The sequence below is a fragment of the Aegilops tauschii genome, chromosome 2 (assembly GCF_002575655.3).
Source record: "Aegilops tauschii subsp. strangulata cultivar AL8/78 chromosome 2, Aet v6.0, whole genome shotgun sequence".
Classification (NCBI taxonomy): Eukaryota; Viridiplantae; Streptophyta; class Magnoliopsida; order Poales; family Poaceae; genus Aegilops; species Aegilops tauschii.
Window position 1 is genome coordinate 434,572,031 of NC_053036.3, and position 23,941 is coordinate 434,595,971.

Genomic DNA, 23,941 nt, shown 5'->3' on the forward strand with positions numbered 1-23,941 from the left:
TTTTTTTTAAAAAGGAGGATGACCCCCGGCCTCTACATCTGGGAGATGCATGCGGCCACTTTATTGATTATTCTCGAGGACCTTACAAAGTATTACAACAATATGCCTGAATCCGCCATCTTGGCAACATATGCCACTACTCCTATCCAAATGATGAAGGCGTGCTAGCTGGGCCACTACCCAGACCACTCATCTAAGCCTAACATCAAAATGATGAAGGGGTGCTAGCTGGGCCACTACCCAAACCACTCACCTAAGCCTAACATCAAAAGCCGGAAGCCCCAACCGAGCCACATACCGGGTCTGGGGTACAAACCGGTCCGACGCACTCGTGTGTCGTCGCCGCCATCTTTCACAGGTCCGTCTTCAGAGCAAATATTGAGGTTTCTACCTTGTCTGGCCACTCAGCCATCGACGTCACCACGACACCAAACAGCTTCGTCCTCCTGCGCGAGTCCATCGCCACAGACGCCAAATCTCCACCGCGCCACGCCGCCGAGATACGCCGCCATCAATGAGTAGGATGAAGCACCGCTCCGCCGAGTCCGGCAGGGCTGCTGAAGACCAACCACCGTGGAAGAAGGACTCCGAGGCTGAGCACATAGGCGGCAGAGCGCCAACGCACCGCCACCAGACGAACTCCGACCACGCCACCAACCGCCGCCAAGCAACCAAAGCATCACATCCACCCCAAGCTCACCACGAACGACACCCCCAAGAGGGTGACGACGCCCGGAGCGCCGCTGTCGCTCGATCCGGCAAGGATTTGGGCTTTCGCCCGGCATACGAGCTGGGTGGAAGGAAGAGGGGGAGGAGGCAACCTGGATGGCGCCTACAAGAAGGGTACGGCGCCCTCGGGCGTCGCCGCCATTGTGGCCAGCACTGCTGGCCTCGGATTTCTCCGGAGCCACCTCCCACCTCCAGCCGCCAAACAGGTACAACTCCAGCGACAAAGGCCACCCAAAGCAGGACCATCGGAGGCAGCCCTGGTTGAAGTAGACGGAGGTTCATGAATAGTGCTACATCATCAGCATAGAAGGAGCAGTGCATCAAGCGCCTTCGCCCCGGCAGCTTGGATAGCATGCCGCGCTCCGTTGCGACGGACATGAGTCTTTGCAGTGGGTCCATTGCTAGGATGAAAAGGAAAGGGGATATCGGATCTCCTTGCCGCAAGCCATTTCGGTGAGTCACAATCTCTGACTGTTGTCCATTGATTAGCACTCTAGAGGTCGATGTCCTCAGAATCATGGCGATCGATTCACACCATCGAGAGCCAAACCCCCTGGCCTACATCATCTCCAGCAGGTACGCCCAGGATAACGAGTCGAACGCCTTGGCAATGTCGAGTTTTAGGAGGATTGACGGCTTCTTGGTCTTGTGCAGAAAACGAATGGTGCTTTGGACATATAGGAAGTTTTCCTGTATACTATGCTTTTTGATGAAGGCGCTTTGGCATTGATCCACTAATTCTTCTAGTTTAGGAGCTAGCCGGCGGGCGAGGATCTTAGAGAAGATTTTAATCACACTATGCAGCAAAGAAATCGGGCGGAAGTCCTGGAGTGTGTCTGCCCCCTGTCTCTTGGGAATCAGGACGATAATGGCCTTGTTGATCCTGTCCAGCCCTCTGTTATCCATGCGGTGCAGCTTATTCATAGCATGCAGCAGATCTTCCTTAATCGTCCCCCAACAGTGCTTGAAGAACCCTCCTGAGAAGCCATCAGGGCCTGGAGCTTTGTCCACCGGCATGTCGTCAATTGCTTGCTTGATTTCCTCCAAAGAGAAATCTCTCTCGAGGTCCAACAAGTCCGTGTGTTCCAGCTCCAGTTCGTCCCAATTCAGAGCTCTTGTTCTCGGTTGCCCCTCACCCAAGATACTCTGAAAGTGATGATGTGCAGCCGAAGCCATCTCATCTGCCGCAGTGACCGTGCCCGACGGCCCCTGGAGCATATGGATAGTATTTCTCTTGTGACGTTCATTGGCCTTGCGCTGGAAAAACTTCGCGTTGGCATCACCCGCTTTTAGCCAAAGTACCCGGCTACGTTGCCTAAGCTTGACCTTCAAGAGAACGGCAAGCCCCAGAGATCGGGACTTAAGCTTGGCTCTTAGATCACTCTCATCATTAGTAAGCTGCCGGAAATCTTGCTGTGTGTCTAACTGGAGTATCGGCTCGTTTGCAATCCCTAGCTGCCTCTGAATATCCCCAACAAGAGTTTTGCTCCAAGCTCTTGAAGCCTTGCTCAATCTATGCAGCTTTGTGTTAAGCCTAGAGATTGGGCACATGTTCCCTATAGGGGCTGCCCAAGACTGATTCACCACCTCGTGAAAACCCTCAATATGCTGCCAGTATGCTTCATATCTGAACCTCTTGTTGGTCTTTGTAATCATATCGTTGACGAGGATTAGAGGACAATGATCGGAAATGGATGAAGATTGCCACAGCAGCTTGGCCCCAGGGAATAGGAGCTCCCATTCGACATTACAGACAGGGCCGGCCCATAGGCCGGGCAAACGGGGCGCCCGCCCTGGGCCCCCGGGGCGCAGGGGCCCCGGCCCAGGTATTCCTTCTCTAGTAAGTAGAATGGGCCAAGGAAAGTACAAGGGAAAAATAAAGGCCCAAGGAACCGTGCTATGGAAAACCCACCAGGCAAAAGTCACGTCTGTTCGACGCACTGGACCATGATCGTTCTCGTCTCTTCAGCTCCGCGACTCCTTCGCTTCCCCAAATCCCTACTCCCGAACAGCGCCGCCCCTCGCATGCCTGATGCCTCTTCGATTACAAGGACACGGCCATGATGCCTAGGGCGCGAATTCACTCCCCAATGGTCCTCTCCTTCCTTTCTCAACGATCTGGTCACTTCCCATCAACTGGAGTTGGAGAGATCAAGATGGTATGTGTTCTTGCTTCCCGTAACCTCGTTCCTCAATTCAAAGATTCACTGGTAATTAACCCTGCCCTCCGGCACTTACGATTCCACGTTGCACATTGTTCTGCCCTTCATTGGATCCAGATGTGAGAGAGCACTCAGGCAGAAGATTAGAAGAGAAAGGGTAAATTTTATTCACTTCATGGCGGCGGCGTCTTGTTCGTGCTAATTCTGGCTGCCGCGGCCAGTGGATCAAGCCACCTACATCCACATCAATCCGTTTCCAGGTTCTTCTGTTCCTGTATTAACAATTTTTATGCAGCTTGTTTGGTGACATGTCTCCAAGAAAGTATTTGTCTTGGTAGTGATTAAAGGAAGGAAGAAAAATGGATAGATGAACTGGTAGAATCCCAGAAAGGATCAATCGCTTAGTTTTCCTTTTTATGGCGGGTAATGGCTAAGTTTTCCAAAAGTAGTAATTCTTTGCACTTGACTGTAGTAAATGTCGAAGAGCAAAAACTGACAATATTTATGTTGCTGCTGCTGATGATACCAACGAGGGTAATAATAGTTGTAGTAAACAAAAAACCTAGCTCACTCACCAAACTCAGAAATACCGTGTGTCGATGAACAACAATCATTCTTTGTTTGTTTTGTTTTGCAGAAAAAAATCCCCATTGTAACCATTAGAAAATCGAGCTGTTCTGGAGCTATATTGTTCCATCAATCTACACTATGTACTGGATATTTACTTTGCTTCTAATTTTTAAAATAAATAAAAATTGAGCTTTTGTGTGTCAAGAAGGCCCCATGTTCTTTTCTTGCCCCTGGGCCCCGTTTATCTGTGGACCGGCCCTGATTACAGAATGCCCGATCAAGCCGTATTCCCATGCTCAGCGACTTGTTCTGGCATATAACCTGTGCATGCACGTCCCCCTGTTTCTCTTCCATGTCCGTAGCAGGTGCGTCATCAGGGAGATCAAGCATTTTCCTTGCTGATGGTTCTGATTGTCCCGGCTGCTGCGGCTGGTCATCTTTCTTCTCCACTGGGTCAGCTTTTAAGGGGCTTTCAACAGTATCATGCAGGTCTTCCTCCTGCAGTCCCGCCTCTTGTGAAGAGCGCTTTCTTGCACCATTGGTGCCTCCGCGTCTTCCACCCCTAGCTTTGTTCCACCTCTGGTCCAAGTGGAGTTGTTGTTGCTATTCTGGCCTAACTGATTAGACGGGAAGCTCCTCCTTGTGGCCACCATCCATTCCCCGTATTCAATTTCTTCAGGACCATGGATGCCATTGCCGCACTCCTCTAGAATATGTCCCATAATACCGCAGACCTCACAGAAGTATGCGATTTTCTCGTATTTAACTGGAAGAAGTAACCTTTCTTCTCCTTTTATGTTCAGAGGAGTAAAACGAACCAGAGGTTCAGCAACCTTGATCTTTGCGCGCGCGCGCGCACACAGTTGCCCTCAAACACACTAGAAGGATTCATCTCAACACTCTTAACCTGACCGATTCTCCGGGCTAGCTGATCCAGGATAGGCTCCTTACGATAAAGCTCTGTGGTGTCATGGATCTGTGCCCACACGTGCACACGATCAAGCTCGACCGCATTCGGTTTACCTCTTCCATCATATTCCTCGATGATCACCATGAGACCTCTGAAGATCCAAGGACCTTGGTGCATAACTCTATTCCAGTCACCAACACAAAACATCTGAATGACGAAGAGGTTGTCATCGGCCTTGCGGATCTCAGGATCATAAGCCAGACGCCAAATGAACTTCATCATGGCCTTGAAAGATTCCGCACTAAAGGGTTTCTTAGTGTTAACCTTAGCAACCGCAAGCCAGCGGGCCTCTTTAGCAAATTGGGAGATTTACTCATCCCCGACGATCACATCGTCTAGTTCAGATTCCTTGAGCTTCATATTCTTCATCGCTGTCTCCAAATTGACTGCGGTTTTTCCCTTCCTTCTGGCCCCTAACAATCCTCCAGGGACTCCGAAGGATGAGGATGTCGCCATTATTGTCGATCCAAAACCCTAACCCCCGCACGCCGTTCCCGACGGAGGGGGAGACCAGGTCAGGGGATGGGAGGAGTACAGGAAGACCTCAACGGCAGGCGGGGCCACTCGCAAGCGTTTGTTTTTTACTTGCCGCAAACTTACACTGCACATTCTGGATTAGAAGATCTGGGCCGGCGTAACACTATATCCCATGACGGCCACACATGGTCAATTGGATTTCACGCACCCAAAAAAATCCCCTCAAAAAACCTCAAAAAAAAAGCAAGCAGAGCTGTTTCTCTCAAAAAAAGCAGAAATGTTGGGGAGCTTCAGCGAGTTCTGAATTACTATTTCCATAGTTAAATACTGCAATGTACATCTCAAGCGGTTAGTAGTACATAATACAACATGCCCCCTCTTGGTACGGGTCAGCCCCTTGCATTCTCACAATGTCATCACAGGGCTTAGTAGTGAAATAACTTAACGGCCATTCAAATTTACTAACCAAACATAACAATATGCAAAAGACTTCAACATCTAAAGCCAGGAGCACAAACGTATTTTGAACTAGTATATTGTCCATATGGCAGCTTGAATTGCACCTGCATCTCAACCCTCCAAGTGCCGCCCAGACAGAATCAGGTTTTGTGGAGTTGGTTGCAGTAATTCCGCCATCTACCAAGACATTTCTGCAAGCAAACAAATTTGCGTTGAGCCTGGCATCATGTTCCATACTCAGGTTCTCACATGTAAATAATTCCGCTCTAACATATAAAAAGTTTCTTACTCGTAAAGATTCAGTTACATTTTTAAAGAGTTTGACTTTCTCATATGCACATGGCAGTTAGCAACAAATACATGCCAAAAGCAAATGAAACTGCTATATCAGTCATGTGTGGTGATGTTCAAAGGATGATATTTTCGATACAAGATGCACGCAATAGCAAAAGAGCACTGTTTTCTTCTACAGAACAGAAACACACACAAAAAATCACCACTAAGTTTAATTCCTTCTTCCTTGCCAACTACAAGGCCAAAACAAAGTCGATTCCAATAGCATGCCACCTATAAACCATGGCATCATGCTCACATAAGCTAGACACTGCTCAATGGTATTGCACCAACATAAACCAATGTGGAAATAATAAAAACAAACTTCTACTGCACATGCATGGAAAAGCTGACGAAGTTATATTGATTTTTGCATGAGAACAGCACAAGTTAACTTCAAAATTGTGAAAATTATATAAAGAATTTACCCAAAGCTGAATCGTTTCAGCATTACTGAACAAAAAAATAGAGACACTGAACGAACAATATCAGCTTATTTATGCTGGTACAAGATCAACTTCTTTTGTTGACAATCATGTTCACATGTTTTTGGCTACATATAATCCCAGGCTTCAGGTTAATATTCAAGTCAAGTGAGAATAAGGCTCACAGACTAAAATCAGGAGCTATGGTATCTACTCCCTCCGTTCCTAAATATAAGCTTTTTTAGAGATTTCAATATGGACTACATACGGATGTATATGTACATATTTTAGAGTGTAGATTCACTCATTTTGCTCCATATGCAGTCCATATTAGAATCTCTAAAAAGCCTTATATTTAGGAACGGAAGGAGTAACTCATTGTGGAAATTATAAAAAAGGTTTATCCAATCAAAAGCTGAATTATTTCAGCCTGTTACTAGATAAAACCAACAATAGAAACATTTAATGAACAAGAATAGAACTAAGTTATTGTGTCAGCACTCATTCTACTTCTATTGCTGACAATCATGTTCTCCTGTTTTTGGAACATATGATACCATTGGTGCCTCCACAGGTAATACTGAACTTTCAAGATAATTAAGTAATGTGGGCCTGACTTTGTATTAACACGCACATGAGAGGCTCAGAGAGTAGAAAGCAGGAGCGTATGGTATCTAATTCATAGCCATATCTATAAATCTAATAACTAGGTAGTTCAGAAATTAATCAAATCCATACAACAGACACCTTATAGAAAACAAAACAAGAGATGCATTACCTGCTAATTGAGTAACCAATCAAAAAGATACACAGATAGCAAAAAGAAAAATGTAAATCACCTATTCAAACACATCTTAGAGATCTTGGCTGTTCACATTTTCAGATTCATCATCTTGTCCGTCATCACGAGTGTCAACTTCAGTGTCTATAAGAGAAAGAAATCTATAAAAAATAAGCTGGATCAACAAGAAAGAAAATTAAATATGCAAACACAAACAGTTTAATTATCTATTAGTGTTGGAAATAATATATGTGATGAAAGAGCATTATTATATCTGCAGAGGATGCTTAGCTTAGCAGGGTAAAGTCATCTAAAGATAGGTAAAACCGCTAGGCCTTTGTCTCAACCTTCTTGAACTCATATGCCTCGGCAATGAGTATTCTGTTCACACGTGCAATGGCCACATAAGGGGCTTTGTCCTGCAACACAGATCCATCCATGTATGTATCATCAACAATAAATCAGCACGGCAAAAGTTACAGAAGATTAGAAGCTCGCTTACCGAATCGCTAAAGGATTTCCAGTTTTCAGCAGCTTTCCTTTTAATCTGAAAGTTTTCGACGAGAAACAAATTATCGATTCATCCACAAAACAATGGAAAGAAATCTGTAACGAGGCATTGAAGGATCGAACTGACAGCATCTACGGACGGCTTGTCATAGACGCCTTTGAAGTTGTCCATCCAGAAGTAGTTCCTTACAAAATGATGGTCAAATCAGCACCGTCCAGAAAAGCAAGAAACAGAACAACAGTCTGAAAACGTGTGGAGGATCAAATCTCACTGGTAGGTGAACAGGGCGTGCTGGGCGAGCTGTTCATCCAACGGCTTCTCTGTTGCAATGCTCATTACCGCCAACCCGCGTGTAACATCGGAAAGGTCATGGGTCTTGGGCTTCTCCGCACCATTGCTCTTCACCGCCAACCTGCGTGGAACATCGAAAAGGTCATGGGTCGGCGCACCAAAATTAACCTCTATTGCATCACACAAATCGATTGGATTCTTACTTGCCCTTGGCCTTCTTCCCCTTCCTGCACTTGGTCGAGGGCTTCCGCTCCTCCGCTCCATCGCTCTTCGCTGCCGACCTGCGTAGGAATCCAAGGTTATGGATCGACGCACCAAAACTAGGGATGTCTCTTGCATCACAGAAACAAGATTCAGATTTGATTCTTACTTGCTGTCGGCCTCGTACGTGGCGGCGGCGCCCGTGGATGCGGTCTGCTTGCAAGCAGTCATGTCTGAGCAACAGATGAGATCGGCGCCAGGGGAAGCCAGGAATCGAGCGCCCGAGTTGAGGGGTTCCGGGGAAAGGAAACGAGAGGGAGACCAGAGGCGAGCTGCAGCTAGGGCATAAAAGAGATCGGGCCAAGCGCCTCTTTGTCCTTAGGTCAGGCAAATATTGGGCCAAATACAGCCAAGGCCTTATGGCTCTCTCTGTCAGGAAAAAAGTAAACAAATTGCGGCCCGTTTTAACCTTCAGAGGCCTTATTACAATCTTGATAAAACTTTAGCACGCTGCTGGGCTGTAAATTTGGGACATCGGATTGTGTGCGCGGGCTGCTGCAGGTGGGGCCGCCGGATTGGGCATCGTGTTTTTTGCATCTCGAAAACCTCTTCGTCGTTCCAACGCGTAAAAATACGGCCGCAGCTAGGCGTAGGTCGGATGATATGCTCGATTTATAAACCGCGTTCGCGTCCGTCCGATCGAACAACGCTGGTCCGTCCGATCTCTGAGCTGAACCACGCGCACCGTTGCAATGAACCGGGGATAGGTCGCGATGGCGCACGCGTAGGTCGATCCCCACCCGCAGATCGCGGGCGCTTCCCCCCACCGGCGGCCGGCGGCCGCCTCCCCTTCCCTCCACCTCTTCCCCAACCCCACCCCCTGCCCGCGATGGCGCACCACATCGCCAGAGACATGGCCTACTCCGCCATAGGTGGTAGCTCCGGCGAGGGTTCGGCTGTTCCCCGGCGGACGACTTCAGCTCCGGCGAGCGCCTTCGATCTCAGGCGACAAAGTTCTGCTACGCGCATGTACCGAGATCCTCCAATTGTTTTCTCTGATGCTCCTCCGGCTGGATCCGCTGCAAATTGGGTGAGCTTCCCCTGCTGCCAAATCCTCTGAAATCCTCCACTTGTTTATGTGCTGCATTGACATTTGCCAGTTATGCTCATTGGATGTTGCTATGCTAATTGGTTTTAATTCACAAAAAGTAGAAAAAACAAAAATGTTTGAAACTACACATTATGTTGCTTTGGTTCAGTTCAGTAACAAGAAAAAAAGGTTGTGTAAAATTGGAAAAGGTTACTTTCAGTGACCCTGAATGTTGCTTTGATTCAGAGAATGCAACAGCACTGCATGTTTGCTTGCTTTAAATTCAGAGGATGTAAGACTACTGAATGTTTGCTTTGCTTTAGATTTCAGATATTGCAAAAAAATGTTGAAAATTCAGCTTCAGAAAAATATTTTTGCTGCTGAAAGTAGCAAAAAACAGTAGTAGATTAGAGACCTTATGCATGTTATAGTGGTGTTAGTCTATGGATTTCAGCAAGCACAAAAACTCTGTGGATATGACGGTTGCTTACTTTAAGAGGCGTCAAGCTGAGAATGCTCAATTCTACTACGCAACAGAAGTTGACAAAGAAACAAACGAAGTGACAACTCTGTTTTGGGTGGATGGAAGGAGAAGAGCATTGTACCCAAAGTACAAAGATTGTGTGTTCTTTGACACAACATTTTGCACAAATCGGTACAATCTGCCTTTCGCTCCTATTGTTGGTGTGAACAACCACTTGCAAACCGTGCTGCTAGGTTGTGCCTTGGTGCCAAATGAACAAATAGAAACTTTCAAGTGGGTGTTTCAACATTGGATGATTGCAATGAATAATGAGCACCCGTTGCACCTAATGACTACCAGGACAAGGCAATGGAAACAGCAATAAAAGATGTCTTCCCAAACACAGTGCATAGGTGCTGCAAATGGCACGTCCAGCGAAAAGCAAGGGAAAAGTTGGGTAGGATCCTGAGCATGGATGAAAATTTTGAGCAGGTTTTCTATGGGGTTATCAATGATTCGGAGACGGTGGATGAGTTCGAGGAGAATTGGCAGCATATGCTGCATTGCTTTGAATTGGTTGACAACAGACATCTAAGCAACATGTGGCGTAAGCGAGAGACATGGGCTCCAGCATACTTCCGAAAGAACTTCTTCCCATTTACAAGCACTACAGGGCGGTCTGAGGGTCTCAACTCCTACTTCAAGACATTTGTCAACCCTCAAGACTCTGTCTGGAGATTTGTACAACAATATGAGGTGCTTCAAGAAACAATGTTGGACCGTGAAGACAATCAAGCTTTCATAGGCCACGCAACAACTGCGCCACTTTACTCAAGGTATGTGTGTGCTTTGTAGAGAGAAAAAGTTAGAACAGGGAACTTGAAAAACTCAAAATCATTGACCTTTTCATTGCAACATTCAGGTACAACTTTGAGCGCCAAGCAGTTCACTTCTATACCCGAAGCGTGTTTCTCAAGTTTCAAAAAGAGGTCATGGCATCAACAGGCTTCATCATGAACCTGGCCCCTGCTCTTGACAATGCAAGCGTGAGGTTTGAGCTGCACTCAAATTACTTTGAGAACCCCCGAATATTTTCAGTGAATGTTGTGTTGGCAGAGGAGAAGTTTGAATGCAGCTGCAACTGTTTTGAGATGAATGGGATTATTTGTGCACACATCATAAGGGTAATGGTGCATCTCAATGTCCAAAAAATTCCACAAAGATACATGCTAGAGAGGTGGTCAGAAGCTGCGATAACGGCAATGAGCGGTGGTGGATGTCTCCTAGATTTTGGGCACCCTGCAACCAACACTCTCAAGTACAACGCCTTGTGCAGAAAGTATACATGGTTGGCTTCACAAGCTTGCAGCAACGATCTTGCCTACAAAATAATGAATGATGCAGCTCACCAACTTGAGCCCCTCATAGCTGCAGCAAAGCAAGGGGCGCTCCCAAAACAACAGGAAGCAAATCAGCGGCAAGCAATGCAACAGCAACAATAAACCCCCGAGCCAACCACTGTGCCGCAACCTGATGGCGATGCCATGCTTCAGAACCCCGCACGTGTTCCAAAAAAAGGGCGTCCGACTGAAAAATCAAAGAGGAGAAAGACTCTGCTTGAGCAATGAGAAGATGCACATAAGAATAAAGCTAAGAAAGATGAAAAGAAGCAAACCAAGCCCAGAGGAAAACCTGGACCAAAGAAGAAAGCGCCTCCTTGCTCGTACTGCAACGAAGAAGGTCACGGTGTCCAAACATGCCAGTACTTGAAGGCTGTAATGGGGGTCAAAAAATGTCCCTACTGTGAAGAGCAAGGTCATGCTGTGCAAGAATGTCCCTACCTAAAAGCTGCAATGAAGACAGATGCTAGCATGGCTAGAGCAACAGAGCTTAGGCTGTGATCAACTTCGACCAGAAAAAGAAAAAGAAAACTCTCTTGCTACTACACATTTGTAATATTGGTTACATAGATTAGTTTCTTGACAAAGAGAATGGTGCAATTTACATTAGAGGACAAAAAGTAGTTATTTCATCATGCATTGAGTTGTGCCTGATATAATGTTCTTCTTTTTCTGAAATTACAATTCCCCTTGTTGCTTATGATATTGTTGCTGGCTCATTGTACTTCCACCATTGTAGCTTTTATTTTGAAAGGTTTCCTTGGGACAACAATGCATGATGTTGTTGCTGGCTACTTAAACATACAAGTACATTGAAGCATCCTGTTTTAAAGACTTTTCCATAAAAAACACACTGGAGAAACTGCAGCAAAAACTTTTGACATGCCCGTTGCCACATAGAAAGGATATTGCGTTACATTTCCTTTTGTTTTAGTGAGATTGAAAAGTTATGAAGATGAAGAGAAACAACAGCCCGACAATCGCCCCAACCCCACCCTATTGTTGCGATTATTCAACTTCACACACGATTACATGTGTGAGTACAGTGTATTGACTTTCATTGATGATGTAGAACTTCACTGTAATTACTAAATCCATATAAAAAAGGTGTATATTCACTGTAATTACTAATTCCATATGATTAATAGAGATACTAGCAGATACACTGTAACTACTTGTGAGAAAAAAAAGATCTCAAGCCAGGTACAATCAAAGTATATCAACAATCTTCTTGAAAAGGCAAGTAAAAAACAAATAATCCTTGCATAAGCTGACAAACAATCTTGAATAGGCTTCACAAAAAACAAATCCTTGCATACAGTCACACACTGAAACATTCATGTGCTTCATTCAGAGTTGCATTGTGAAAAAAGTTCAGTTGAGCTGGCTAGAAGAACAAGCTCTCAACTACACTCGATCTGGCGACAAGAACATGCTCCCAACTACACTCTAGCTAGCTACAAAAACTCGCGTCAGCAGTACTAGGCCACCGCCGCCATGACTCCTCCTGTTGCAGAAGCTCGAAAACACCCATCTAACGCTGAAGAAGCAGCTTCAGCTGATGCGCGGGGTCCAACTTGTTGCTTGGGTGTCTCAACAGATCTGCTGCAATGCGTTTCCGAAGGTTTGGGATGTAATCCTAGGAAGCAATAAGACAGGAAACATAAAAATTTAGTCATGAAACAGATCCCAATCAAGTTGAGAAGAATTACACAAAAAAATATGGTTTGCTATCTAAAGAAAATACCTCGCCAAATGACAGCATAACAAGGCCATCCCAATTCTCCACGTATAAAATACTATAGTAGCCACAGTTATAGCTGAAAAAATAGAAGGTATATAGTTATAAAATGCAAAAGCAACTTTAGGTGAAAAAATAGAAAAATGTCTCTAAATGCAAAATAAACACATATTCTGCTGGGGTAAAAATGCTTACTAAGTTTTTTGTTGAGGGTAATCAAGTGGGGTGAATAGCGAGTAAGACTCGAGATTGTGCTTAAAAAGTGGCTCCCTCATTGCAACACGCTTGATGTTTGCGACCTGATCAAACCCGATAAAACATGGACAAACAAAATGCATAAGTGTGCGGTGTGGAAAAGCAAAAAGAAGGAAAAGATTTGTTGCGCCAAACTCCAACAGGAGCATTACCACATTCTTAGTGATCCTGTCCATCTCAAAAAGGTCTTCCGAGTTCCTAATGGAGTCAAAGATATTGAACTCCTTTTGGGTGATGTTAACAACTACTACTGCCCAGTGCCTTTTGTGTACAACCATGAAGAATAGCTGCAATGCATCAAAACAAAGCAGAACCAGAAAATCCATTTAGAAAAAAATGTAAAAAAATAGAAAAAGAATCCAAGATGGAACAAGATAAGAACTTACCAGGTCAGATTTTGAAATGTGATTTTGTAAGCAAGCATTCTTAAATTCTTTTTCGCACACCTTCGGATCAAACACATCTGGCTCAGCACTAAGTTTCAACTGATGGAGAAAATCACAAAACAAAACAAAAATATTAGAGGGCAGACCACAACTATATGATAAATCAAAAAAGCATTGAAACAACAGATAGAAAAAAAGAGATTTGAACACTAACACTCATCAACACTGAGAAAACAATTTTTTTTGCCTTCTTCTTCTTCACTGACTGATCATAGTTGAATGTCTTCAGGTATAAGGTCATGACCTCATTGTCAATATCTGCTCTTGGCTTTAGAGATGCATGAAAATTCTCGAGAGATGTACGGAAGCCATCTATTTCAATGAAGTCGGGCCTGCAAAAGAAAATTTGTGTTGATTTTAGATAAAAACAGCAAGAGATATGCTCACATATCAAACTCTTTCATCTATGGAAACACAAAAAAAAAATTCAGGCAAAAATGAGTAATAGAAAAGCATCATCATATGACTCACAGAAGCTCGTTTTTCTTTGGTTTTCTTGTCTTGTATCTGGTCATTACATACTGATGGTGTAAGGCATCACCGTGTGCATCAACCTTAATCTTCTTCATCGTTGGCACATTGTCTGGGGAGACAGCCACCCTTTTCTTCTTTGACTGTTTACCAAGACTGTTGGACTCACCCCTGACCGCAACATTCGCCTCGGTTGTCTCGTGCAAATCCACTACTACTGCACAACATTGCAACAACACAAAAAACAGAAAGAAAAATGAGAATGCAAAAAGGAAACGCACTGAGAAAACTCTTAGATAAAAAGGAGCTTGTGTTCTGAAGCAAGAAAAAACCTTGAGGTCCATCGGAGGAAGCGTTGTTGAATGAGATGGGGGACACATCAAACACAGGCCCCGGAATGTCGTTTGCCCTAGGGAGCTTTGGAGCTGTGTCAAATGTTGCGGTTGGGAGGTTGCTAGGCCTTTCAACTTGAGGAGTGTTGTCAAAGTTTGGCACTGATGGGATTGAATTCTGCACATCAGAGCTAGAAGCATTTGGTGTCTGCACATGCTTGACTGGTATGTCTACTTTTTGATTCATCCACTCATAGTCTTCGGTCCCCTCCGAGAAAAGAGCACAAGATGGGCCATCTTCCCACTCCAAGGCAGTTACCATCATTGCCTGCACCGTGCCCTGGGAAAGAACTGGTGTTTCAACCTTATCAGAAGCTCCCGAAGGATCCATGTTGCAAGCATCTTTGGGGGTCACCTTTCCGCCCTGATGTATAACTTCCTCCTGCTCCACACAATCCTTCCCATGAGAATGATTGCTACTCTCACCTTGTTGCAACGCAGCAGCCCTGGAACGCTTAGCAACGCTTGTGCTTTGACCCACCCCCTGTTCCGCTTCCACCCCAACCTTCTCACCTAATGCACCGGTCTCCACTACTTTGGGAGCAGCGACTACACCACCAGGTTGTGCCTTGTTCTGATCATCAGCACCTGCTTCTGCCCGGGAATCAGGATCCGATAATGGACACTTGGAAGAGTGGATAGCAATGCCTGCTGCAGTGGCTGTTGGGGTGCCAAAAGTCACCGCTCCCGTGCGCTCGACACTGCTTGTTGCAATGACTCTTGGAGCGACAAAACCTTCATCATGTGCTCATGGTTTGACACTGCATTGGAGTGCGCTTCCATCAACATGAAACCCAACCGCTTGCAGAAAGTTGACTGCAGGACCTGCCCAAAAGAGGTAACAACATTCTTCAACTCTGCCGTATAGAGATTTTTGTGCTTCTCATATATAGGCTTCAAGTGCAAAGGTATCTGGCACAGAAAATAAGAAACAAACAAATGGGGGTAAGCATAAATAAAAATGAAAAAGAAGATCAAAAGAACACAAAGAAGCAAAATCATGCACTAACAAAAGGTAGTGCATTTCTACCTCTAACTCTTGGCAGGAAGGGAGCGGCTGCAGCCACTCATCCAGAGAGACGCGAAACTTAGCACCTAAATCACCCTCAACACTGACTTGAGTGTTGGCTTTGTCGGCTCTATTAGTGATATTTGCCGTATGATGTTGATTCTGACCCTCACATTGCTTGTCCGCCTTCAGTACTGCATATGGCGTTTGAGACAAAGGACGATGCTGCATACAACAATCACCAAAAGAAGAAAGTAAGATGTTTATCATCGAAAGAAATCTTAAAAAAAAGGAAGATTGGGTCTGCTCTTACATTGCGCTTTCCAAAATCAACCTTCTCGAGGGTGAGCTTGTTCCTGTCAAATTCTTTAACAAGCTCAAAATCTGCATTGCACACAAAGCAAGCCCTGGGCAGCGAGTAGTTGAACGTCTCCTCACTAATCAATGACCGAGGCACATCCAGGAAATCCATGTAAATTAACTACATATATTTTTGAAAAAGAAAACAAATCAGAAGGTTGTATCGTACATATGATTGTTGCGAGCAGAATAAAATAAAGTAAAGCAAAAATATGAACCAATGAAAACATAGACAAAATGATTTGCGTTTGGCATACCACGAACATAGGTAGACAGCCGCCTATCGAGAAGCCACTTGCCCCAGCCTCCCTCTTTAGTTGGTAATTCCTCGCCTCCCTCAACGCAGTTGCCAACACATGCTCGTCCCACGCAAACTCATTCAATTCATCCAAGTCCTTCAAGCTAGCAAGGTAGTCCAACGAGACCATGTTGCCGGTGCCAGGAACTAGCACGAGAGCAAGGCATAAAAGAACCCAAGTCCTCTCTAAAGTAACAACATCATTATCCGATGCTTTCTTGATTACAGAAATGGATTTCTTAATTGGAGCCCTTGTGCCTTCTCGATATATGTCGCGCAGCTCGCAATGTTCGTTCCTCTTCAACAGCTCCACTACCCTTGGTCCGGATGGGACATTAAAAAAATTTTGCACCATGTCTCTAGTGAACAATATAGTCTTCTTTTTATGGCTGACCAAAAGGCACATGTCAAATTTGAGAAAGAAGAACATTGCTATGCAATTCCAAATAAAGAACATTGCAACAGAGACACACACAAAATGAAATGGGCTAGAGGGTGATTTGAAGGTACCTGAACAAAGAATGCTTAATGTCAATTCTCATAACTACCCAGTCAATCAGCTCAAGAGGTACAGAAAATGGTCTGATCTTCAACAACGAACCAAAACTCGACTTCTCTAGCACTGCCCTCTTGTTAGCATTCAGCTCCTTCTCTGCAACCTCACGCAAACGGCTAGCTGAAAAGCGCGTTGAAAACGACCCATCGGAAGATTCATCATCATCCATTTTTGGATCACTGCAAAAAAAAGAACAAAAAGGAAATGTTCAGAACACCCATTAACAACACTAAAAGCTATAGAGAAGGAATGCATGAAAAATCTGAAACTCGTGAAAAAAATCTGAAATATACTTGGTCATTGCATGAAAATGCTGGTTGGTCATTCATTTTAGGAGGCCACATAAAAAATGCAATGTAGCATCTTCACTAACTTCTGAAAGGGAAAACCTATATAGCTATCACTAACAGATATCAAATAAAAACAAACACAAACAACTACTTCTGCAATTTCCATGCAATATGGGTAAAAATCCTGGGGTAACATGTACTGCAATGCAACACAACTGCCTCCTGAACAAACACAACAACAGACAAAACTACACTAAAATCTACAACTCGCAAGTACTACAAATGCAAAAAACCGTCTAATCATATCTCTGCATCACCAGACCTGCTACACACATAAAAACAGCAGCAACCGTCTGCATAAATCCATATGCAGTCGACGACATTGCAGCATTAGTCGTGAGCACCACCGAAACCTGTCAAAAAAGCAGCAGCACACACACACACGCCATCATTGATGACCTTCAGCAAGGTGCAGTGCAAAAGACGTGGAAGATTGCAACAAGCTTGAAACAGAGGCAGTTGCGAGCGCGAGATCCCGTAGAGAGTGTATGGGCTCTGGCAAAACTCCTGCTCCAGATCCAGAACAAAGACCACCCCGCCTCTCCCAAAAATAGATGTCTACCGACGAGCCTGCCCCTAAAACTCCGGCGAGCCGGCGATCCGCGTCCCCTAAAATAGATCGTCTGGCCTTTCTACTATGAATTTCTACTGCGGCCATTTTCGTATTATTTTGGAGAAGGATCGGAGGTACCTGTCCTGCAGATTGTCGCCGTCCATGTCTTCAGCCGCCTCCTCGCGGACCTCCTCGCGCGCCTCCCCTCGTCGACCTCGCGTCAGCTTCGCCGCCCCGGGAGCTGGACGCCGCGACGACCGTCGCATCGGAGATTTGGAGCGAGCTTGGGCGAGAGGAACGAAGGGGAAAGTTGCGGTGTGGCGGAAGGGGGTGCGGGTGAGGGAAAACGCCGACCCGATAGACGCGTCCTCAGCTCGCGTCGTGCGCTACACCGGGTCCGTCGGATCTCTCGTGATCGGACGGTGCGCGAGGAGATTTACGCGAGCGAGAGATCAGTCGGTTGGAAAGAAGCGTTTTCCTAAAAATACTACTTTAATGTTGTAAAAGAATTATACCGCGCCGAGGTTGGAGATGCTCTTATCCCATTGTGTTTTTACTTTTTCCCGCCTTACTTCAATTGGTTTTTCTTGCGCCTGCGTCTCCTTATGTTATATGGAGTACCATATACATAGATCATTTTTTGTGAAAAGGGGGATTATCCTGGCCTCTGTATTTGGGCGATGTGTGCAATCATTTTATTAATTATTCACAAAGACTTTATAAAGTAGTACATCAGATAGTTTGAAGTCACCATCTTAGCAACAACTGTCGCTACTCATATCCACTTGATGAAAGGGTGCCGATAGTCCAAGCCCAATACCAAACAGACATTGCACCAAAGCCTAACATCTAAAGCCGGAGGCCCCAACTGAGTCACATACTGGGTTTGGGGTACAAACCAGTCCGATGCACTCTCATGTGTCATCGCCATCGCCTTCCATCAATCCAACTTCAGAGCAGAAACTAACGCATCGACCTTGGCAGACCTCCCTACCATCGACGCCACCATGACGCCAGACAACGTCCTCCTCCTGCGCGAGTCGATCTCCGCGCATTGGACGCCGAGTCTCCACTGCACCACGTCGCCAAGATCCGCCGCCATCAATGAGTGAGATGAAGCACCGCTCCACCAAAGAAGTCGTCCACTGGTCCCTCGAGCCCGTGTACATCTCCAAGAATGACGCCCCAAGGGGGAAACGACACCATAGCGTCGCCGGCATCCGATCTACTGATTTAGGGTTTCTCCCGGAGTTAGTCGACAGAGATCTGGAGCTTGTCCACGGTGATGCCTTCTAGAAGGTAATGACAGAAAAGAGTGCCGCCATCGCCGGTCTTGGCAACAAGCCGAGAACGAGGTTTTCACCCGGATCTGCTTGACGGACCCTCCATCTCGCATCGTGCGCACGGACCGCCACCTATCTTCGCCGCCGCGGGGCGAGCAAGCCACTCTAGCCATATCAGATCTGACCGGAGGGCCAACGACGCCCGCAGCCGACCAGTCCACCAAAGCCCTCCAAGCCGTCGCCGATCCGAGGTGCCGCAATGCCGCGGCCAAGTCCGCCGCCGCTCGCCCCGGCGAAGGCTTGGATCCGGGGCGCACTTCCGCTTGCCAGGGTGCCCAGCGCCACCCTCGCGTGCGAGAAGGAGAGGCTCCTTAGCCCGGCAGCTACCTCCAGCGGCGGCGGAGGGGAGGGATGGGAGGGGAGTGATCGGCGGCTAAGGCTGGGGCCCCTCGGCCGCCGCACGTGGGGCGACGATCGACGGAGAGGAGAGGAAGGGAGGAAGCAGCGGGCAGCGGCGCTCTCACGCGATGGAGTTCATAATTTGCGCTTACGTCATACGCGACGAAATTCATAATATGCGCTTATGTCATACGCGACGGAGTTCATATCTGAGCCGGAAGGCGAGCTTGTATATATATGGCGAAGAGAAGGGGAGACCAATCCTTATTCAACACCCTTTCTTCGACGGCCGAAAGAAGATGGCGATGGCAGCGCTCGCCGCTCGCAAACATGCTCCAGTTGCCTTGGCTCGGCGTTACCCTTGACGCCGTCTTCCGTGAACCAAGCATCTTGGGCGCGATGATATAGTGGCTCTTGCTTGGCCTTTCCCTCGCTTCCGTTCGGCCAAGCAAGAATTTGATGGTGCTCCTGCTCCAGTGGTTCTGGTTTGGTGTCGCCCTCGCCCTTGCCCTCTCCCTCCTTGGGCCAAGCAAGAAGGCATTGATGCTCGAGTGGCTCTTCCTCGGCCTTGGCCTCGGCTTCGGCATTGCCATCGGTCCGTTGAGCAAGAACAAGAAGGCGGCGGTGGCAGCCCGGCCCCGCCGGATGCTTGGATGCGCTGCGCTAATTAGGATAGCTCCTTTGCCGGACCTCCTGCCAGAGTTGTTGGGCCATGTGCTCCTGCGCATGCCGTCACGCGCCGACAGCGTCCGCATCTGCGTCGTTTGCCGCTCGTGGCGCTCCGGTGCGCCGCTGGCCCCGCTGCTTCCCTGGTTCGCCCTACGCGAGGGCAAGTTCCGCAGCCTCCCCGACGGTGCAGTCCGTCGCATGCCTGTCCCCGACTATGACGATGTCCCCTACCGTGTGTCCACCGGCAGCATGCTTTTCCTGGTGGACCACGACGGTAGGTGCTCCCTCATGAGCCCTTCCTCCGGGAAGACAATCCCTCTACAGATCAACCCAGGTCACCTGGAGCTCAGGTCTCACGAGGACATCCGCAAGGTGGTGGTGTCGGACGATCTGCACACTGTTGTCATTCTAACCACAAGCAAGACGAACTCGAAGAACGTCACCATTTATGCTTTTTGGCCACAAGGGGCCACAGCCATGGAGTGGGCACCGCCCGTAAATAGCCTCGCCTTGGACATTTCACACTATGTTCAAATACGAATCCAACTATATAATCTTTGGAGACATGCATTCGTATTTTATTAGTTAAATCAAACTTATAAACCAGGACGGGGGTATGCTACCTCTTGAGCATGCGTTGGTTTTCCCTTGAAGAGCAAAGCGTGATGCAGCAAAGTAGCGTAAGTATTTCCCTCAGTTTTTGAGAACCAAGGTATCAATCCAGTAGGAGACAACGCACAAGTCACCTAGTACCTGCACAAACAATCAAGACCTTGCAACCAACATGATAAAGGGGTTGCCAATCCCTTCACGGCCACTCGCAAAAGTGAGATCTAATAAAGATAGTAAAGTAAATATTTTTGGTATTTTTGTTGTATAGACTGGAAAGTAAAGATTGCAAAATAAAAGTAAATAGGAAACTAGAACTATAGATCGGAAACTTATATGATGTAGAATAGACCCCGGGGCCATAGGTTTCACTAGTGGCTTCTCTCAAGATAGCATGTATTACGGTGGGTGAATAAATTACTGCCGAGCAATTGATAGAAAAGCGCATAGTTATGAAGTATTCTAAGGCAATGATCATGAATATAGGCATCACGTTCGTGTCAAGTAGACCGAAACGATTCTGCATCTACTACTATTACTCCACACACCGCTATCCAGCATGCATCTAGAGTATTAAGTTCATAAGAACAGAGTAATGCATTAGGCAAGATGACATGATGTAGAGGGATAAACTCAAGCAATATGATATAAACCCCATCTTTTTATCCTCGATGGCAACAATACAATACATGCCTTGTTGCCCCTACTATCACTGGGAAAGGACACCGTAAGATTGAACCCAAAGCTAAGCACTTCTCTCATTGCAAGAAAGATCAATCTAGTAGGCCAAACTAAACCGATAATTCGAAGAGACTTGCAAAAATATCAAATCATGCATATAAGAATTCAGAGAAGAACCAAATAATATTCATAGATAAACTTGTTCATAAATCCACAATTCATCGGATCTCGGCAAACACACCGCAAAAGAGTGTTACATCGAATAGATCTCCAAGAACATCGAGGAGAACTTTGTATTGAGAATCAAAGAGAGAGAAGAAGCCATCTAGCTAATAACTATGGACCCGAAGGTCTGTGGTAAACTACTCACGCATCATCGGAGAGGTTATGGTGTTGATGTAGAAGCCCTCCGTGATCGATTCCCCCTTCGGCAGATTGACGGAAAAGGCCCCAAGATGGGATCTCACGGGTACAGAAGGTTGCGGCGGTGGAAAAGTGGTTTCGTGGCTCCCCCTGATGGTTTTAGGGTATAAGAGTATATATAGGCGAAAGAAGTACGCCGGTGGAGCTTCGTGGGGCCCACAAGGGTGGGGGGAGAGCCTACCCCCCTGGGCGCGCCCTCCTGCCTCGTGGCCACCTCGCGGAGTTCCAGACTTCAACTCCAAGTCTTCTGGTTTGCTTTCGGTCCAAGAAATATCATTGCAAAGGTTTCATTCCGTTTGGATTCCGTTTTGGTATTCCTTGTCTGCAAAACACTAAAATAGGCAAAAAAAACAAAAACTGGCACTGGGCCTCTGGTTAATAGGTTAGTCCCAAAAATAAAATAAAAGAGCATATTAAAGCCCATTAAACATCCAAAACAGATAATATAATAGCATGAAACAATCAAAAATTATAGATACGTTGGAGACGTATCAAGCATCCCCAAGCTTAATTCCTGCTCGTCCTCGAGTAGGTAAATGATAAAAGCAGAATTTTTGATGTGGAATGCTACCTAACATAATTTTCAATGTAATTCTCTTTATTGTGGCATGAATGCTCAGATCCGAAAGATTCAAGATAAAAGTTTAATATTGACATAAAAATAATAATACTTCAAGAATACTAACAAAGTAATTATGCCTTCTTAAAATAACATGGCCAAAGAAAGTTCATCCCTACAAAATCATATAGTTTGGCTATGCTCCATCTCCGTCACACAAAATGTTCAAATCATGTACAACCCCGATGACAAGCCAAGCAATTGTTTCATACTTTAGTATTCTCAAACTTTGTCAACTTTCACGCAATACATGAGCGTGAGCCATGAACATAGCACTATAGGTGGAATAGAATGGTGGTTGTGAAGAAGACAAAAAGATGAAGATGGTCTCACATCAACTAGGTGTATCAACGGGCTATGGAGATGCCCATCAATAGATATCGATGTGAGTGAGTAGGGATTGCCATGCAACAGATGCACTAGAGCTATAAATGTATGAAAGCTCAACAAAAGAAACAAAGTGGGTGTGCATCCAACTTGCTTGCTCATGAAGACCTAGGGCATTTGAGGAAGCCCATCGTTGGAATATACAAGCCAAGTTCTATAATGAAAAACTCCCACTAGTATATGAAAGTGACAAAATAAGAAACTCTCTATCATGAAGATCATGGTGCTACTTTGAAGCACAAGTGTGGAAAAAGGATAGTAGCATTGTCCCTTCTCTCTTTTCTCTCATTTTTTATGGGCTTCTTTGGCCTCTTTTATTTATTGTTGGCTTCTTTGGCCTTCTTTTTTTCCCTCACACGGGACAATGCTCTAGTAATGATGATCACCACACTTCTATTTATTTACAACTCAAGGATTACAACTCGATACTAGAACAAAATATGACTCTGTATGAATGCCTCCGGTGGTGTACCGGGATGTGCAATGAATCAAGAGTGACATGTATGAAAAAATTATGAACGATGGCTTTGCCACAAATATGATGTCAACTACATGATCATGCAAAGCAATATGACAATGATGAAGCGTGTCGTAATAAACGGAATGGTGGAAAGTTGCATGGCAATATATCTCGGAATGGCTATGGAAATGCCATAATAGGTAGGTATGGTGGCTGTTTTGAGGAAGGTATATGGTGGGTTTATGGTACCGGCGAAAGTTGTGCGGCACAAGAGAAGCTAGCAATGGTGGAAGGGTGAGAGTGCGTATAATCCATGGACTCAACATTAGTCATAAAGAACTCACATACTTATTGCAAAAATCTGCAAGACATCAAAACCAAGCACTACGCGCATGCTCCTAGGGGGATAGATTGGTAGGAAAAGACCATCGCTCGTCCCCTACCGCCACTCATAAGGAAGACAATCAAAGAGACACCTCATGCTTCAAATTTGTTACATAGCGGTTACCATACGTGCATGCTACGGGACTTGCAAACCTCAACACAAGTATTTCTCAAATTCACAATTACTCAACTAGCATGACTCTAATATCACCATCTTCATATCTCAAAACAATCATCAAGTATCAAACTTCTCATAGTATTCAATGCACTTTATATGAAAGTTTTTATTATACCCATCTTGGATGCCTATCATATTAAGACTAATTTTATAGCCAAAGCAAATTACCATGTTGTTCTAAAAGACTCTCAAAATAATATAAGTGAAGCATGAGAGATCAATAATTTCTATAAAATAAAACCACCACCGTGCTCTAAAAAGATATAAGTGAAGCACTAGAGCAAAATTATCTAGCTCAAAAGATATAAGTGAAGCACATAGAGTATTCTAATACATTCTGATTCATGCATGTCTCTCCCAAAAGGTGTGTACAGCAAGGATGATTGTTGTAAACTAAAAAGCAAAGACTCAAATCATACAAGACGCTCCAAGCAAAACACATATCATGTGGTGAATAAAAATATAGCTTCAAGTAAAGTTACCGATAGACGAAGACGAAAGAGGGGATGCCTTCCGGGGCATCCCCAAGCTTAGGCTTTTGGTTGTCCTTGAATTT

The 23,941-nt window shown here is 45.6% G+C and overlaps 3 protein-coding genes across 3 annotated transcripts; all 3 read right to left on the reverse strand.

The window, feature by feature from the left end:
• Positions 1 to 5,206: 5,206 nt before the first annotated feature.
• Positions 5,207 to 8,298, reverse strand: LOC109741112 (uncharacterized). Its single transcript, XM_020300189.4, has 8 exons — positions 8,079 to 8,298; positions 7,912 to 7,989; positions 7,689 to 7,829; positions 7,544 to 7,601; positions 7,409 to 7,453; positions 7,254 to 7,325; positions 6,965 to 7,050; positions 5,207 to 5,558 (listed from the first exon to the last, which is right to left on the reverse strand). Exons 1-7 carry the CDS (start codon positions 8,138 to 8,140, stop codon positions 6,997 to 6,999), a joined length of 510 nt encoding a protein of 169 aa, XP_020155778.1. The 5' UTR covers positions 8,141 to 8,298; the 3' UTR covers positions 5,207 to 5,558; positions 6,965 to 6,996.
• Positions 8,299 to 11,896: 3,598 nt separating this feature from the next.
• Positions 11,897 to 13,545, reverse strand: LOC123497376 (uncharacterized). The gene is made up of 5 exons (XM_045233776.2): positions 13,511 to 13,545; positions 13,245 to 13,395; positions 12,799 to 13,145; positions 12,610 to 12,682; positions 11,897 to 12,501 (listed from the first exon to the last, which is right to left on the reverse strand). Exons 1-5 carry the CDS (start codon positions 13,543 to 13,545, stop codon positions 12,397 to 12,399), a joined length of 711 nt encoding a protein of 236 aa, XP_045089711.2. The 3' UTR covers positions 11,897 to 12,396.
• Positions 13,546 to 14,139: 594 nt separating this feature from the next.
• Positions 14,140 to 15,820, reverse strand: LOC120974599 (uncharacterized). Its single transcript, XM_040401031.3, has 3 exons — positions 15,490 to 15,820; positions 15,198 to 15,401; positions 14,140 to 15,079 (listed from the first exon to the last, which is right to left on the reverse strand). The coding sequence occupies exons 1-3, from the start codon at positions 15,646 to 15,648 to the stop codon at positions 14,846 to 14,848; spliced, it is 597 nt and encodes a 198-aa protein (XP_040256965.1). The 5' UTR covers positions 15,649 to 15,820; the 3' UTR covers positions 14,140 to 14,845.
• Positions 15,821 to 23,941: the final 8,121 nt, after the last annotated feature.